We start from the raw sequence: 17,886 nt of genomic DNA, 5'->3' as shown, positions 1-17,886 counted from the left end.
TTAAAACTCATCGTGCTATAGTAAGACTATATAACAGTGGCAAGGGTCAAGGGAAAACAAATGTCCTGCGAAAATCGTCTTTTAACATTTAAAAACAGACATTTTCAAATTCCAAAACTTGTATACAATGTGTAGTCAGATAAAAATAAGCCTATAATATGAACTCGACTGCGAAATTTCACGTTCTTTTTAACAGGCTCAGGAAGGAAAATGCCATAAACGTGAAACGTTTAACATCAATGCAGTAAGACGCTGATATTATAACTCAGTAGCCGATACACCTCATTGAACATGCAACGCGCTATTGCACGTTAGCAATATGGGTTGTTCATAATCTGATTTAATCTGTTTGCCTCTATAAAGTAGGCTATGCTTTATTAATAAGGTAGGCCTATACTAAATATCACTTCAATATCACTTAAATCCATTAAGCGTCTTAAATGGGGAAGAACGCGTGATTACACTGCCGTTGTCGGTTTTAGCAGAATACTGCCATCTAGTGGTAGCAGGTTTTCTCAGACAGCTGTGTGTGGATCGTGCCAGGCGAAACCGGCGAAATGAAAGTCTCAAAATCCAAATGAATCAAACAGGATCGACTCAGAAACGAGTCAATGAATGCACGCGTGTCACCTCATCCACAAATGCATATTATACTTGTTGCATGCACACATTCTGACCTACATTAATACAAAATTTATGTTTTGTATTAACAACTATGTCTCTATTTGTACAAAATGCTGCACATTCTTGTGATTCTGGATTTTGCACACACAAGTTGTATTGTATTAGTTTAAATGTAGCGACGCACGTTTGTGAATTTGTTAAATAGAAGGGTAGTTGTGCACACATTAATTATTAGCACCAGGCCTATTCATGTGTAGTTGTTTGTGTGTGTGTTGTGAAATGCTTAAAAACAGCGAAAAGAAAGTCTCAAAATCCAAATGAATCAAATGAGATCGACTCAGAAAAGACGTCAATGAATGCACACGTGTCATCTGATCCACACATGCACATCTTCTTTTTTGCATGCGCAAATTATGATACACTAATACAAAAGAAAACATTTGTATTCACAAAAATGTCTGCATTTGTACAAATTGTTACACATTCATTCAATTTTTAATTTTGCACACGCAAGTTGAAAGACATGGATAAAACATATTTGCAACATGTATCAAGTTCATTGATAATTGTGCTTGCATGAGTTAATCATTTAGATACTAATTTCATCCCATACTTTTTCCATAGAATAAAAGGGAACAGCAAGCCAAGCCAAACAATTTGTGCTCCAGCTTTCATTTAAGTGATGCCAAATGTCATTGGTCGCAAGATGCAATACATTTAAATGTAAATTCAAATTGGACTTTCAGGGCTATAGTAAAGGGGAAACCAAGTAAAATCAGAAACCAAGGAAACCGAAACTAAACCGAGCAGGGTAACAGGAACTAAGGGAAACATCAAAAAGAGTCGGTCACCGAGACCGTACTCCCACCATCCCGCCCCCACCCCCCTACCGGAAGGCGCATCCTCATGCCGAATCAGATAGGTAGAGTGTGGAGGATTGAAGGGGGCTTTGGAGGAGGGCGCAGAGCTGGTGATGGACAGGGATGAGACGGAGTCAGTGGAGAGAAACACCATGGTGGTGCCGACGGCAAGAGGATCCAAGGTGGAGCTTTGGAGGTGGAACGAGGGTTCCTTAGGAGGAGAGAGGCTGACGGACCAGGGCGACAGCCACAGCCCGGAAGCCCAAGGTGGAGCTGCTGGCTTGCAGGAACGAGACGGAGACGGGGGCTCAGCAGACCAGGGCGTCGAAGGAGGGAAGCCCGGTGGAGCCGAAAGGGTGGAGGGTCGAGGCGCAGCCTGACACTTGGAAGTCCGTGGCGGAGGCAGAGCGACGACTTACTGAGGCTGGGCCATAGGGACAAGGAGGAATCTTAGGGCTGATGGACCACGGTGATGGACCATGGAGAAGTTCGAGGTGGAGATGGGGACTCAACCTCATGCCGGAAAGGTTGTGAGGTCAGAAAGCACGAGATGGAGCCAAAGAGCCGCACGGAGTTAGCGGCGGGGACAGAGCCGAGGAGCAGGAGTTGGGACCAGGAAGTTAAACCATAGAAACAAACAAGGACATAATCAGAAACCAAAACTAAACAGAGCAGAGAAATAGGAACTAGTCCATAACCGTGACAAGGGGAGCATTTTCTGTAAATAATCATTTGAATTTCCATATGTTCCTCACATAAAGCTATCACATGGCTTCAGAATACTGGAAGAAAATAAAATACAGCCAAATGGACTAGTGTTCAATAATACATTAAGATACTTATGGTTCTTTTTAGTCATTGTTGGAGAACCCTGGTCATCATGTACTTTCAATGAAAATAAATATGAAATTAATATGCTAAACATTTCCTTTTGTGGTCTATGGAAGAAAGAAAATCACGCAAGGTTAGGACATGATGGTGAAAATATTTTGACAGATTTATTTCTTTTAAGGTGAACCATCTCTTTGAATAAAAGTACACATGTGAAACGCTTATAATATTTGTGGGTCTATTATATGTGGGAGCTACCACAATGAAATGTACACAATCATTTAAAAGGGGGTTCCTAAAAATGTTGTTAGGCTGCATTTATTTGATCAAAAATACAGTAAAAACAGTAATATTGAAAGTAAACTACAATTTAAAATATGTTAAAATAGAAAAGTTAATTTATTTCTGTAATGGAAAAGTTGAATTTTCAGCATCATTACGCCAGTCTTCTGTGCCACATGATCCTTCCGAAATCATTCTGATAGGATGATTTGATCCTCAAGAAACATTTATTATTGTCAATATTTAAAAAAGTTGTACTGCTTACTGCAACTTTGATACTTTTTTCAAGATACTTTTATGAATAGAAAATAGAAAATTCAAAAGAAAAACATTTATTCAAAATAGAAATATATTTTGTAGCATTATAAAGGTTTTGATAAATCTAATGTGTTGTTGTCGAATAAAAGTATGGAAAAAAATTTTTTAAATCTTACCAACCCCAAAACTTTGAACAGTAGTGTTTGTATGGTGCAGGTGGCACTTTCATTTAACTTGCTGAATCTGATCAAATCTGTCCTCCCTTTTAGCCTCAGATCCACTGTTCTCCAATGCAGGTATGTATAGCATGCCCACAACATATACATGCTTACAAATATTACAAAGTATTTATACATGTTTCCAGTTCATTTTTGCAGTGACAGTTAACAAACGTGTCTGTTAATCAAAGCAAGTGAATCTCATTGGGGGATTTTTCCATGCAAACCACAAACAAATCTTTATTTGCATGCTGGTCTAGATTCACCAACCCTGCCTCCGGTGCAGGTATTTGACAAGACCTTAACAGTCAAACAATTGCACGTTCTTGAACCTCAGGACCTCCTCATTGCAAGAGCAGATAAGGGTAAGATATGTTTGTTTTTATATTTATATGAGCAATAAATATGGCACAGTTCTTATGTGGGTAGAAAAAGGGTATGGAACAATCTACCAAAAAAAGAGAGTGTAAGAAAAAAAGACACCAAAGCAAAGTGGTAAAGGAATCTCTTGGAGCTCTAATGAGCATCTTTATCCAGCTGGGAATAGCACAAAATATGCTAGTATTCAAACACACACACACACACACACACACACACACACACACAAGGGCATTACCTTTGGTTCGCATAGTCTAGACTTATAGCTCATTATAAAAAGAACCAAGAGTAGAGATGCATGTAATTTAGTCTCAACCATCATCTTCTACATTGATCATTAGTTCAAGACGGTGTACAGCAAGCTCTCACACTTGTTGGGAAGCACAGATTCTGCAGAAGGAAAATAATGAATCCGTTATCAACTCCGTCACCAAGCAACTTTCATTCACTATGACAGGCATTTGAAATCCAAACATGTTGCATTAGCTGAGACGTCATTCAGTTTGATGAGACGGGTCTCTCATTTGTTGCCAGGCTATTATCATATATTAATGGTACTGAAAGCTTCATTTGTAGAATTCACTAAACAGCTGAAGTAGTCAAGCTCATTTGAATAACTGTACCAGGAATGTATAAGAGTGCTTGAAATTTGGTTTAATTTCAATTACTTTATGTCCTCTGTTGCAGGGAAAGACGCTCGACTGTATGTTTACAGACTGAGTACTCTCAAACGAGGGATAGAGGAGCGGCAGCTTGTCCGCACCAAGTATGACAGTCGGGAGAACAAGCTTGAGAAAACCAAAGGTACAAAAGACTTGTCTATATATATGTAAGCAATAAGGTACGAGATCTCGATCCTCTGAGGCCATGCTGTATTGTCAATAAATCATGGCTGAAGTGCGCTGTTAGGCACTTCGCGACGCTTCTGCTAAATAGTTCCTCTCAGTGACAGTAAATGGCAAGAGAATGTTTTTAGGTGTAACATGCCTCATCTTGTGGAGCTCAAATAAAAACAGAGAATAGGAACTGTTCTCATCCACTGTGTCATTTTTTTTAACACCATATATGATATTTTCTCACACACATATCTGCTTATCTCTCAGCATGAGGAAACATCTGTTTTTCGTATTTTAGTTTAGTTCGGACCGATCCACAGCACAGCGCGAGTTTGCAAGCGTCATTACAGTGTAAATTGATGGACATTCAGTACCATACCTAAAACAGAGAACTATTAAATACAGTAATATTCCCTCCGCACTTCGGAAACTGTGGGCTTCCACACAGACATGTCCCTCGCATAATACATTTAAGTATATATGTTACATTTTTAAATATTAAGGTTCAATATTTGCACAGTTGTAAGGCTCTGTGCGCAATACAAAGTGTCTTAACAAATAGCATCACTGCTACCATATCTTGGTTTTTGTGGCATGAAGTTTTTAATAGTTAGCTATGATTTCCAAGGTTGTCAAAATCAGGAATACACACATTGCATACATTTGAAATGAAGAGAATTGTGTTTCCTCAGGTTGCCATCTCTACTCCATAAACACACATCATGGGGTAGAGCTTAGAGTCGTTGCGGCGATAAGAAACAAGCTTCTTCTGATCACCAGGAAACAGTCACGCCTCGATTGCCTCAGCTCTATCGCTACAGTCACAGGGGCTACTGACTCACCTGTGGAAGAGTTCCAATACATACGGGTAGGACACGGATTTTACTGTCATTTTGTAGCTCATAGGGAATATTCGTACAGACATTTAGCTACTTTTAAGCTCTCAACATGTTTGATGTCGCTTGTCTTAGGAGATATGCTTATGTGACTCCCCGGTGGTCATGGCTCTGGTTGACGGCCCAACAGGAGAGAATGACCACATGATCTGTGTGGCCTACAGACATCAGTTTGACCTGATCAATGAGAGCACAGGAGATGCCTACAGACTACACCATGTAGACTCCAACCGGGTGAGAATACCAACATTATCATTCAAAAGTTTGAGTTCAGTAAGATTTTAGAAGAAATTAAGTTTTAATCAGCCAAGAACGCATTAATCAAAAGTGACAGTAAATATTTATACTGTCACTAGATAAATTAGTAATATAAAGTACTGTTGTGGCAAAAAAAAAACTAATTAAACATCATCACTGCGTTAGAGACACTCAGGGCCCTATTTTAACGATCTGAAACGCAAGTGTCAAAGTGCAAAGCGCAAGTAACTTTGTGGGCGGATCCCGGCGCTGTTGCTATTTTCCCGGCGGGATAAACGACTCTTGCGCCTGGCGCAAATCTAAAAGGGGTTGGTCTGAAGTAGCTTCATTATTCATAGGTGTGGTTTGGGCGTAACGTGAAATAAACCAATCAGAGCGTCCTCTCACATTCCCTTTAAGAGCAGGCACGCTTGTTCCATGGCGGATCGCTATTATAACGGCGGATTTGCCAGCGCACACCAGGAGCAGTTCACAGCCAAAGAGACCGATGTTCTCGTCAGGGCCGTAAAACACAGAGAAGTGACATTGGGGATGATGGGAGAAACCCACCCAAATTAGCTTCGGTTAAACAGGCGTATAATTTGGGTAAATGTGTAGCCTAATCTAGATTTTTTTTTTTTAAATAGATAGATCTTTTTCACATCTTCACGGACACAACAATGATTTCCCTTGTGTGTTAATATTTTTCCTTGTAATAATGTATGATTTGCAAAAATGAAAACTGCTGCGTCTGTTTATAATTATTAGAGAATCAAAGTGGATGCGCGTTAACACACTACATTATGGCCAAGCACCCGCACGCGTTTTTTTCCTGGTCAGTAGCGCAATTGCTTTCTAAAACTGGAAAATAGCACCAGGGAAGTTTTGCGCCTGAACACGCCTCCTCTTTGCGCTGAACCGCCCCCGCGAGCGCAAGTTCATTCCCTAATTTACCGACGTGCGTCTGTGGAGGGAAAAGTCCGCTGTGCGCGGGTGCAAAATAGGAATGATACATGCGTCGGTGTACAAAGTCAATTGCGCTGGGTGCAAGATAGGGCCCTCAGAGTCAAATTTATAAAAAGAGAAGTATTTATTCTTGCAAGAAGGTTCAGTCGCCACACAGTTGTGTTACGCTGCAGGGTGAGTGAGACATTAGACAGGAAGCAATGGGCAGCCTTTATACCATATTCAAGGTCTTTCTCCAGCAGGTTTATTTCTGACATGCCCTCTATAGATAAGAGACCCATTGTTATATAAGTTTCTGTTTATCACTAAGTTGTCAATTAGGACCACCAAAAGTCAATAGGGTCAAAGGTCCTGTCCCATATGCTCCTAAAGTGTCACACTCAGCCACTTCCCCAGGTACCCAAACATGCATACAATAGAAACATCAGAATCAGAATCAGAATGGGGGGTTATTCGCCATGAATGCTTGTACAGACAAGGAATTTACTTTGGCAGGAAGGTGCATACATATAACATACAACATATAAAATACAGAATATAAGAGCACAAAAAATACACATCAAATACCTTTTGAAGCAATGGTGCAAATATGCAAAAGTGCAAATATTGAGCTACGTTTATAATTTAGGTCAATGCAACTATGACAATGTTTAAGAAGTTATTATAGTTTATAATCAGTGTAAAATATGGCAGGGTTAAAAGTTAATAGTATCAGTTTACGTCAGTGTCAATGAGAGCTCCAGGCCTTATTAAAGAGGCCAGTAGCAGAAGGAAAAAAACTGTTCTTGTGGCGTGAGGTGATGGTCCTAACGGCCTAACATGTGACACAGACTACCTTGTAATATCTACTACTGATCAATGAGAATCAAAAATTGCCATAACAGTCCACATTCATATAGAGCATACAATATAACAGAATCCAAATATCCTTCCCTATGTCAGTTTTGTACACCACTGTATTTTACAGTAAGTTCAACTACTTTCAGTTTTTAATTGGTAACAGTAGTGTCTATTATTGACATGGACACTTTACTTTTTTCCAGGTGAACTTTGTTGCTGCCATAGATGTGTATGAAGATGGAGAGGCTGGACTTCTTCTTTGCTATAACAGTTAGTGTCAATTTAAATGTCAGTGATTGTATCTGTGTAGTCAGATCCTCTAATGCTATATTTCTTTTTTTTACAGATATTTGCGTATATAAGAAGGTTTGTCCGTTTAACGGAGCCACACCCATGATTCAGCCCAACTCTTCAGACTTCCATTTCAGCTGGAACCAAATGCCCAACGCTATTGGTCAGTACCTTTAGGGCATGCATTTCAGCCAGTGCATTAATATTCTTTATTATTACTACTTTATCTTCATTTCAACACTCCTTTTGCATTTGTGAAAATAATTGAGATATCACCCTATTATGTCACTTCCTGTGTCACAGTGTGTGCGTTCCCATATATCCTCGCATTCACCACCGACTCCATAGAGATCCGGCTAGTTGTTAATGGCAACCTAGTATATACAGCTGTCGTTCCAGAATTGCAACTGACTGCGTCCAGAGTAAGTGTTCAATTTTTTTTTTTTTTTCAAATACATTATACAGCTGAATATCTATCAACAGGTATACAGTATATACATTGGGGTCCAAAAGTAAATTTTATTTATTTGTTTAGTCTTTAATAGACTGTTTAGACCGTATTTAAAATCTGATGTAGATCTGCAAATGACCAGTTTTACAAGAATGAATAAAAACACAAATTAGAAATACTTAAGATGTACTGATAAAATAATTAGTAGTGAAAAAATTTGATGTTGAACCATTTTGGACCTCACTGTATTTGATTTATGTATTTATTTGATATATGAGGCTTGTCTTTTTATTTCAGTGTATAACTCTAGACTCGTTATACAGTACTTTTCAAACATTTTGGGTCTGTAAGAATTTTTTTAAATGACTCATGCTCACCAAGGCTGCATTTATTTGATCAAAAATACAATTAATAATATTATTATTATTTAAAATAACTTTTCCATTTTAATATAATTTAAAATGTAATTAATTTCTGTGATGGCAAGTTTATTATTATCAATGTGGATAACAGTTGTTAATGTTAATATTTTGTGGAAATTGGTATTTTCAGGATTTTTTGTTCAAAAGAACAGAATTTTTTTTTAAACAATATAAAAGTCTTTACCTTAATCAGTTTAATTAATAAACCTTACTGACCCTAAACTTTTGAACGGTAGTGTAAGGAAAAAATTCTTAACTGAAAATATATTGATGACTGTGTCATCTCTTTTATATAATGTATTCCTCTGTCAGTCACGTCTCTCACTGTTTTATCTTATGTCTTCCTCTCTTTTTTCTGCAGTCTGATATCTATTTCATCTCGTCAGCACCTATAAACTCTGCCTCTAACTGTAGCTCCAGGGACACCAGTTCCCAGAGTTCCCCTCAGACTCCCACCGGCTATGAGATGCCCGTTTTCCCTTCACCGCTTGGAGATGGTACGCTTCTGCTCTTGACGGAACATGTACACAATTTACCTTATCAATTTCCTTAAACTGAATTCCCATGCTATTGAACTTAGGTATTTGTGTTTAGGATTTGAGAGAGTGTGATACTGGGCAAATTCAGTGTATGATATGTTGCTCTTTTTTTTTGCTGTTATAGGGTAGCGAGTTACGTACATGCGAGTCGTCTAACTGTCTTTGTGAATTGTCTTACGGTGTTTTTGTCTTTTAATCTGTGCGTGGGTTGGGTTGATATATTGCTCTTTTCCATCCCTGGTCCAGATTGTATTCGGATCCCCTACGGAACCAAGCTATCCCTCTACATGTCTAAAGACTCTGAAGGTACTGCAGGCACTTCTGTTGCCTACATTTCCCATGCTGCCTCACTAATGCACGTTACCATGGAGACTCACCCTGTCTATTATTCAATTAACAAACGCATGCAGACGGTGTTGAGTGAAATGTGCAGCTAACATAATGTGTCCCTTCCTTTTTGCAGTTTCACAAAAAGAATAACAAAGACAGATAGAGAAATGGTGGCATGAGGAGTCTTTGGGGGGGGGGGAAGGCTGAAGTGAACGAGATAGAGAGATGGCAGAGGAAATCAATAGACAGAAAGAGACAGATACATAGAGACTTTAGGGAAATGGGACACATTTGCTGCAGCATGAGTTACAGATCGCTGTGTCACCATGGATACTTTTGTCAGAGCCCCTCTTCTCTTCATGCACACACACACACACACACACACACACACACAGTCTGGACGGCCCTCCAGAGCTTAGCACTTCTGTCTAAACACGCGGCCTGAAGAGGGCCGTCAAAAGGGGCTGTGACAAAATACACATCCTGGTGTTTTGAAACATCCAGCCAATTGTCTGTGGCTGCCATTTTTGTACCATGGGAAATAGACTGATAGCATACCCTGACTTATCTCAACATAATCCGCATTTATTAATCTGTTCATTTCTATTTAAAGGGGTGGTAAAATGCCATTTTCACAAGATGTAAAATAAACCTCTGATGTCTCCAGAGTGTGTGTGTGAAGTTTTAGCTCAAAATATCCCACAGATATTTGTATATAGCATGTTAAAGTTGTCACTTTTTGAGGGTTTGCAAAAACGCACCGTTTGTGCCTGGCCCTTTAAATGCAAATGAGCTGCACAGCGGGCGGGGTTTCAAGAGCGCGATTGTGTTAGCAGCTGCCATTACCTGCCAGAAACTGTTCTGCCTTTAATGTTAAAACGGAGTCAGACAAAGATGGAGAGACTCAAGAAGAAGTGACAACATGTAGAATGCAACAGGACGTCTCTGAATGGTTAGCTGATGAATTTATGTTGCTGATGTTAGTGGTAGAGAATTTATGTTAACTATCTATAAATCGCTCGTATAGGAACTGTTGTGCATCTCACAGAGTGACTTTCTATTGCATGTGAAAAGATGGATGCTAAAGTTTGAGCTGACTCACAAATGTACTCTTATATAACCACTTTTCCTCTTCTCAACATGGATTCCCGGGGGTGGTTTATGTACATTTTAGGGTTGCTGATGTCACTAACCCCGGAGGAATGTCGTGTAGTCCCTACCAGCCGTTTGTTGTAGTCCTTTTCTTTAAAAGCAAATATCTTCCTTTGCTTTGAACTTTGAGCATTGTAACTTTGCAGGTGTTGTTTATGCTCAAACAGCAACATACACTAACTAGAGTTAGAAAAGTGAAATCATACTTTACCACCCCTTTAAACATTAAAAAAAATGTCAACAATAAAAGTATTGTTAATTCAACAAACATGAATTAACAATAGGCTACTATATTTTTAAATGAACATTATTCTGGATTAATGTTCATTGTTAGTGCATTGTACCCAATGCATTAGCTAATTTGAGTGAATTTAACTCTAAAGCGTTACCATTTCTTGCTGTATGTGTTTGATATACTATTACATTTTGGGTCAGTAATTTTATTTTTATGTTTTTATGTTTTTTTATTTCTTATGCTCAGCAAGGCTGCATTTACGTGAACAAAAATATAGTAAAATATGATTATAATTTAATTGAGTTTATTCCTATGATGCCAAAGCTGAATTATCTTCAGAAATCATTTTAATATGCTGATTTCATGCTCATGCAACATGTTTGTGCTATATACATATAGTGTATTTATGTGCTGTCCCATGGAGCAAAGATGTCTGTGGAATACTTTCAGTGTATTCCAGACACACGCATGGATTCATAAACGAAATAGTCCTGTGTTTGATTATAACTCTCTAATTATTCTAAATGAACTTAAAGGGGAAGCACTCTTCCCTGCCTGGAAATTTGTATATGCTGTTGGACATTGTCATGTCTCTAACCAGATCCTTGCTCTTTTATATAACATTACTATAATTTTCAAGATTATTGTTTGTTGCTACTAAATATATGTGTGAATTATTTTCTCCAAATTACCATGCCTGTGACAAATATCCAAAGCATAGTTAAAAAAGGTTTAAAAAGATTAACAAAAAAAAGTGAATACAGTCAGTCATGCAATCATGCTTGTGCACTGGTATCACCAACATACTTCATGCATAATAGCATGTATTATTTCTTATTTTTCTTATTGAAGCATCTTACCCAGACAAAGGTAGCATTTTATTTTTTTAGGTTTATGATTTTTATTGTTGTTTCTTTATTATCTTTATTCATATATTGTTGTTGCTAGTTTAGTCTTCTTTTTTTATTGAGAAACCGTTGAAGGTTCACACTTCATATTGATATTAACCATATTTTGTTGCAGTGTGCCATTCCATAATTTCCTGCTCTCACTCTACCAAAAGTTTCCCAAAACCAAGTGATTTTTTACATGGAATTGTTAATTAATATGCCAGCACTGATCAAGTGGTTTCCCTTTTAAACACCTGCCTTTCCTAGTTTCTGAGGAACAGAAATTAGACACTCATTTTCTCAACAAGTCTTTAAGCAGTCTACATGATGTCAAGTCATTGTATTTTAAGACTGAGTCAAGAGTCAAGTCTTAAACTTGAGTCTCAAGTCTAGTGGATAAAGATGAGAATCAAGTGTTGTACATTTGTGGTGCTGTACATTTACCCTATATACTGTTCTTTTGTTTGTTTTCATGCTAATAGATAGCATTTAAAAAAAATCAATAATGTAACCGATCAGACTTTTCTGACAATGAAACGTCTTAAAAATCTCATTCCTGTTCTGACTCAGTGGGCTTTATTTTGTCTATCGGGTTAAACTAACTGCATTACTGCATCTGGCTCAGAATGTTTGAGGCAGCAGACAAATGTAAACGCATAAGATTAGGCTCAATACCCAAAAAACGACTATGTCAGTCTGTGAATAAATAGCTAAACCAGAGTCAAGTTTGAGTTGAGTCACAAGTAAATGCTATGACGTCTAAAAACAGACACAGTCTGACTCGTGTCCAAGTCATGAGTCTGAAGTCCACACTTTGGAGATTGGAAAAAAATACTCTAATCACTGTCCTAACCAGACGTGATGTGATGCGTTTCTTGGTACAAGTAATTTGTGTGTCTGAATGTGGAAAAAGCAGTGCGACAGTCAAAGCAAATCAGAACATACCTAATTTGTTTAATTTATAGTGAGAGAGAGATTTTGGAACAATGACATTTCACAAAAAGGCGGGACTCCATAACAGTGCAATGCTAATAGAGACATGGAATAGTTCGGTAGCAATGTTGCAGGACACATGGGTGTTGTGTGTGTACATATAGTCAAAAGTTTCGAGTCAGTAAGATTGTATTTTGTTTCTTAAGAAATTAATACTTTTATTCAGCAAGGATGCATTAAATTGATCAAAAGATGAGTAAATAAATGTAAAATCTTCTATTTAAATTCTATTTATTTTTATTTTTATTTTTTTTGGACTTTCTATTCATCAAAGAATCCTGAAATGCGGTTTCCATCAAAATATTAAGCAGTTGTTTTCAACGTAATAAAAAGTTTCTTGAGCACCAAATCATCATATCAGAATGATTTCTGAAGGATCATGTGACACTGAAGACTGGAGAAATGATGCTGAAAATTCAGCTTTGCCATTACAGGAATAAATTACATTTTAAAATGCATTAAATAGTTATCTTAAATTGTAATAATATTTCACAATATTACTATTCGTACTGTATTTTTCATCAAATAAATGCAACCTTGGTGAGCATAAGGGACTTGTAGTGTCAAAAACCAAAAAAATGATCTTACTGACCCCAAACATTTCAAAAGTAGTGTGTGTTTACTAGACTGCTGTGTCTGAATTGGATTAAACTGTGTTTTTAGTTACCACACTAATACAGATTTAAAATAGGCTTACCTAAGGGGACGAAACAGTTGTTTTCATTTAAGCTAATTACAAAAGTGTGGCACCATCCTGTATTTCTATATGCGTGTCTTTAAACACAAGGCAATGTGTGTACATGTTATGTTTTATTCTGTGCAGAGTAGATATTAATGTGCCTAACTGCAGCTCTGCTCCTAGATCGACCACTGTGGTAGTTACACAATTTATTCTAAAGTCTCATTCTTTAGCCTTCCCTCTCTTCTTTTCTGCCCCTTTCCAACCATCCCTTTCTTTCTTCAAGGTGAAGCTCCCTCAAAACACATCTATAAGATTCCGTTGAGTAACCTAGTTGGACGGAGCATAGAGAGGCCCCTCAAGTCTCCGTTGGTCAATAAAGTGCTCACGGCACCTGTCCCAAGTGTAATCGGCTCCGCTCCCCTGATCGCAAGCACAACCTCGCTCTCGCTGTCTCGCATGGAGATCAAAGAGATCGCCAGCCGCACACGGAAAGAACTGCTGGGTGAGTGTCTCTGTATTTGTGAGCTCTTGAACTGAACGCTATCATTACGTATGTGTGGCGCAGTGGGAGGCTGGCATGAAATGTACCGAAGGAAATTGCCACAGGATAAGTGCCTCTCTTTGGATGTGTTTCTAGGGTTGGACAATAAAGCTCCAAGTGGTGCAGCTCAGTACCATTTATTAACGTTTTAATTGCGTGTGATAAAAAAAAAACGGCAATGATACTTGCATACTTGATCTGTTGTAATGCTTGTTCTGCAGTCAAATTGAGATGAGATAGACATTTTTCATTATGAAGTGTTGGAGCGAGACATCCTGATCACACATTAGATAAGCTGCTAGATCCACTAGGCTGCCACACTTCACACCCCACATACACACACACACACACGCACAAAGACATGACAAAGTGGACTATAGGAAGTACTATTGCACCTCCTGCAGGTGCATCTTTAATGTCATCTTAAAAATTCTGCGTAAAATACTGTAGCATAAGAAATCTGAGTTTGTCTAAACTCTGTACCTGTTGTAGGTTTAACTGAGGAACCCAGCAGTAAGGCAGACGGTAACTCAGTGAAACAGAGAAGAATGAGCAAAAAGAACAAGGAGGAAGAGCAGAGGAGAACAGCGGAGATCAGCACCACTGAACAGTAAGTGTTTGCGTGTGCGTGTGTGTGTGTTGGGTGTGTGGTAGCGCTGGGAGATACATATTGAATATTCATTATACAAATAGTTTGATTTATTCCATTGATTTATTCAATTAATTTGAAATCATGTATTGAAATTATATTACTAATTAATAGCAATATTTACTGACATATGCCGTAAGTTTGGGGTCAGTAAGATTTTTTTAATGTTTAAAGTTACATTTCAGTTCAATTCACATTTATTTGTAAAGCGCTTTTCACAATACATATCGTTTAAAAGCACGTTTACAGAAAATATTACAAGTTATCTGTTATCAGAGTTTGCCTGTGTCAAAGTACTGTAATGTTCATATGGCAAAAATGAACATTTCTTATTAAAAACAGTTGTGCTGCCTTATACAGGTGAAACGCGAAAAATTTGAATATCGTGCAAAAGTTCATTTATTTCAGTAATTCAACTTAAAAGGTGAAACTAATATATTTTATAGACTCATTACATGCAAAGGGAGATATTTCAAGCCTTTATTTGTTATGATTTTGATGATTATGGCTTACAGCTTATGAAAACCTTTTCACAGTATTCTAATTTTGAATTTGGGGTTTTCATAGCTGTAAGCCATAATCATCTATATTTTTAACAAATAAAGGCTTGAAATATCTCACTCTGCATGTAATGAGTCTATATAATATATTAGCTTCACATTTTAAGTTGAATGGGCTTTATGCACAGCTGCACTACTTCCTGAACTTTAGCCAGCTCCTTTGATTCCTGTCTGCCATTATTGGACAAACTGATTAATCCAGGCGTGTCTGATTATTGTTGTTGGTCAGGCACACCTGGATTAATCAGTTTGTCCAATAATGGCAGACAGGAAACAAAGGAGCTGGCTAAAGTTCAGGAAGTAGTGCAGCTGTGCATTAAGTAAATTACTGAAATAAATCAACTTTTGCATGATATTGTAATTTTTCCAGTTTCACCTGTATTTTTGTGGAAACTGTGCTGCATTTTTTCATGGATTATTTGATAAATAGAAAGTTCAACAGAACATAATTTATTTGAAATAGAAATCTTTTGTAATATAAATATTTTACTGTCACTTTTAATCAATTTAATGCATCCTTGCTAAATAAAAGTTAATTTATTCATTTTAACAATAAAACAATTTTTAATCCAAACCTTTTGAACAGTAGTAGATATTGCATAGGCTGAAAATATGTAAGGGATTATGTATAGCGAGGCGGTTGTTATAGCGAATACAACCCCGACAGGCTTACGTCGGGGTCTTGAATCAGCCTGAAGGGGTTGTATTCGCTATAACAACCGCCTCGCTATACATTATCCCGCTTATTACATGGCTACCTACCAAATAAATCAATAATTTGACATATATTGATTTAAAAAGGATTGTATTGCTTCCGTTAAAGAACACCGTGTCCATGGCAACGCTGTGTTTTTCACGGCAACGATGTGTTATTACTTAGCAGCGGTCTGTTATCAAAAAGTAACAGACCGCATTCTGCATTAGAATTTAACCAAGCCATGTAATAATGAGCTATATTGTTTTCAGCTATATGCAGATAAGCTTTATTCTGCATGTTAGATGCAAGTATACCAGTATGTATACTGACTCTGAGATATCTCCAATCAGAGTGGGGATGGAGTCTGTAGAGGGAGAAACTGACGTCCAGAGGATTGGCTCATCTGGCTCTGAGGTGGAGCCACGAGAAGATAGCCCACCCACGGCCAGCCCTTTTACCATATCCACATCTTTTGAGGAGGATATTTTGGACCTTAAGTGATGACAATCACAGTCTGTGGATTAAAGTGCACCTCTCACCTTACAAATCATCTTACCTTTTACTTTATATCATTCTTTTTTATCATGTTACATTGACTTTTGTTTTTTTCCTTAGTCTGCCCATTCATTTCTGTGTGCAAATGAATCCCCAGAGCTTTAAACTAATAGTTTACAGTATGTCAAAATTCACTCCTAGTGGATGTGTGCGTGTGTGTATGATCCTGTGTTTACTCTAAAAGAAAGATACTGGTAGAAATACAACAAAAATGTGATTATCTGCGATCAATTCAGAATTCTGCTGACCAAAAATGTTACAAAACCCCCAAGAATCTGAGTTAGTCAACGTTTGATTTAGTGTCTATGATTAATGAGACACATTCTTCATCAGCTTTGGGACAAATATGTAGCTTTGTAGCAAACCTGAAGCCATATGAACAGAAATAGAACATTTTAAACAATTTTGGCGTGAAAGGTTTGAGCCAAAATCTAAGGTCAAGACAAAATAATATTACTTTTTACTCGAAGACCTGATTGTAAGATTGACGCTCCTAAAATCAATGACACATATTTTTTAAATCCTTATTTTGTGTTTTTAAATGTTTTCTATGTTTGTGATTTGTACATTGTGTGATTATTTCAAAGTTGTAAAAAAACTATATGCATCTCGGACCAGATGCACATGAACATATATATATATATATATATAAATATATATATACCTTTCTCGTTCTGTTGTATTATTGAGAAATAAAACTCACTTCTTGTGTATATCAATGTTATGGTCTAACCTGCCTTCACCCTTACCATGCTTTTAAACCCTGACATGCAAACCCTTGGCAGAAACGGCAGGAGTCTCCCACAAGTGCCATTTTCTACTGCACACGTCAACCACTAGCGCCCTCTATCAGACTGACCATGAATTACATGTCATGAGGCAGAAGCCAACAAAAATCATTAAAGAACACAGTTTGGTCACAGCTGGTAAATTTGCTGCTGTTTACTATGCTAACAACAGCATCCGCATTTACAGGTACACAGAAAAGGGCTCTGGATCACCTGCATGCCTCCCTTCAATCCCACTACAAAAATATAAGGGATTTTATGTATTAATGGGTTAGAATTAGGATGTATTATCTTTATTTTTCTCATGAATTTGGTACAAATTGAAAGAAACCGCCTGGAATTCAAGCCAGGGTCAGGCTCTGGGTTACTCAGCAAAATATATATATAAATATATATACACACATTTTAATATTTTGACTGGAGAACAATACAAAAATCAGAAAAAATATTGCTGGTAGAGAATACTGATTCTGCTGTTTACAGTTCAAACTCAGATATGTTTAAGAATGTCAACAAAGTGACACCAGAACACAAGAGCCTCAGGAAGCACAAGAGGAGGAGGAGTGTTAAACTGCTTAGCTGAATGCATGCCCCCCCCCCCCCCCCACACACACACACACACACACACCCACCACACACACACACACACACCTCAACCTTTCTTCATCTGAATGTGAACCACTCAACACTAGAAGCATTCTGAACTAAAAAGGGAAAACTTGGAAATATTTTTGTAAATGATACGTTTTACATATTATGTATTAGCTTTTAGTTGTTCTTTGAGGGGTCTAGAGTGAGCTAAAAACTGATGGAATATATTTTTCTGTTTGTTTGTTTTCCTTTGGCATACTGTTGTCTTTCCTTCTCCTTCTGTTCACTCTCCTA

At 37.6% G+C, this 17,886-nt stretch overlaps 1 protein-coding gene across 6 annotated transcripts in view; it reads left to right on the top strand.

The window, feature by feature from the left end:
• Positions 1-17,590, top strand: part of garnl3 (GTPase activating Rap/RanGAP domain like 3) — a 65,861-nt gene extending 48,271 nt beyond the window's left edge. For 3 of the 6 annotated variants that reach the window (XM_079607321.1, XM_079607320.1, XM_079607322.1), the window contains exons 19-31: positions 3,125-3,151; positions 3,334-3,438; positions 4,139-4,255; positions 4,980-5,155; positions 5,259-5,417; positions 7,430-7,496; positions 7,573-7,680; positions 7,821-7,939; positions 8,752-8,887; positions 9,176-9,235; positions 13,495-13,713; positions 14,245-14,362; positions 16,009-17,590. In XM_079607321.1, the coding sequence (XP_079463447.1) occupies positions 3,125-3,151; positions 3,334-3,438; positions 4,139-4,255; positions 4,980-5,155; positions 5,259-5,417; positions 7,430-7,496; positions 7,573-7,680; positions 7,821-7,939; positions 8,752-8,887; positions 9,176-9,235; positions 13,495-13,713; positions 14,245-14,362; positions 16,009-16,159 (1,562 nt within the window). In that variant the 3' untranslated portion in view covers positions 16,160-17,590. Of the gene's footprint in view, positions 1-3,124; positions 3,152-3,333; positions 3,439-4,138; positions 4,256-4,979; positions 5,156-5,258; positions 5,418-7,429; positions 7,497-7,572; positions 7,681-7,820; positions 7,940-8,751; positions 8,888-9,175; positions 9,236-13,352; positions 13,405-13,494; positions 13,714-14,244; positions 14,363-16,008 lie in introns of those variants that run through there. The other 3 variants (XM_079607325.1, XM_079607323.1, XM_079607324.1) reach the window with 2 other exon arrangements.
• Positions 17,591-17,886: the final 296 nt, after the last annotated feature.

This window comes from Phoxinus phoxinus, assembly GCF_949152265.1.
Source record: "Phoxinus phoxinus genome assembly, chromosome: 3".
In the NCBI taxonomy this organism is placed as follows: Eukaryota; Metazoa; Chordata; class Actinopteri; order Cypriniformes; family Leuciscidae; genus Phoxinus; species Phoxinus phoxinus.
This window is presented reverse-complemented; position numbering and strand designations above follow the sequence as displayed.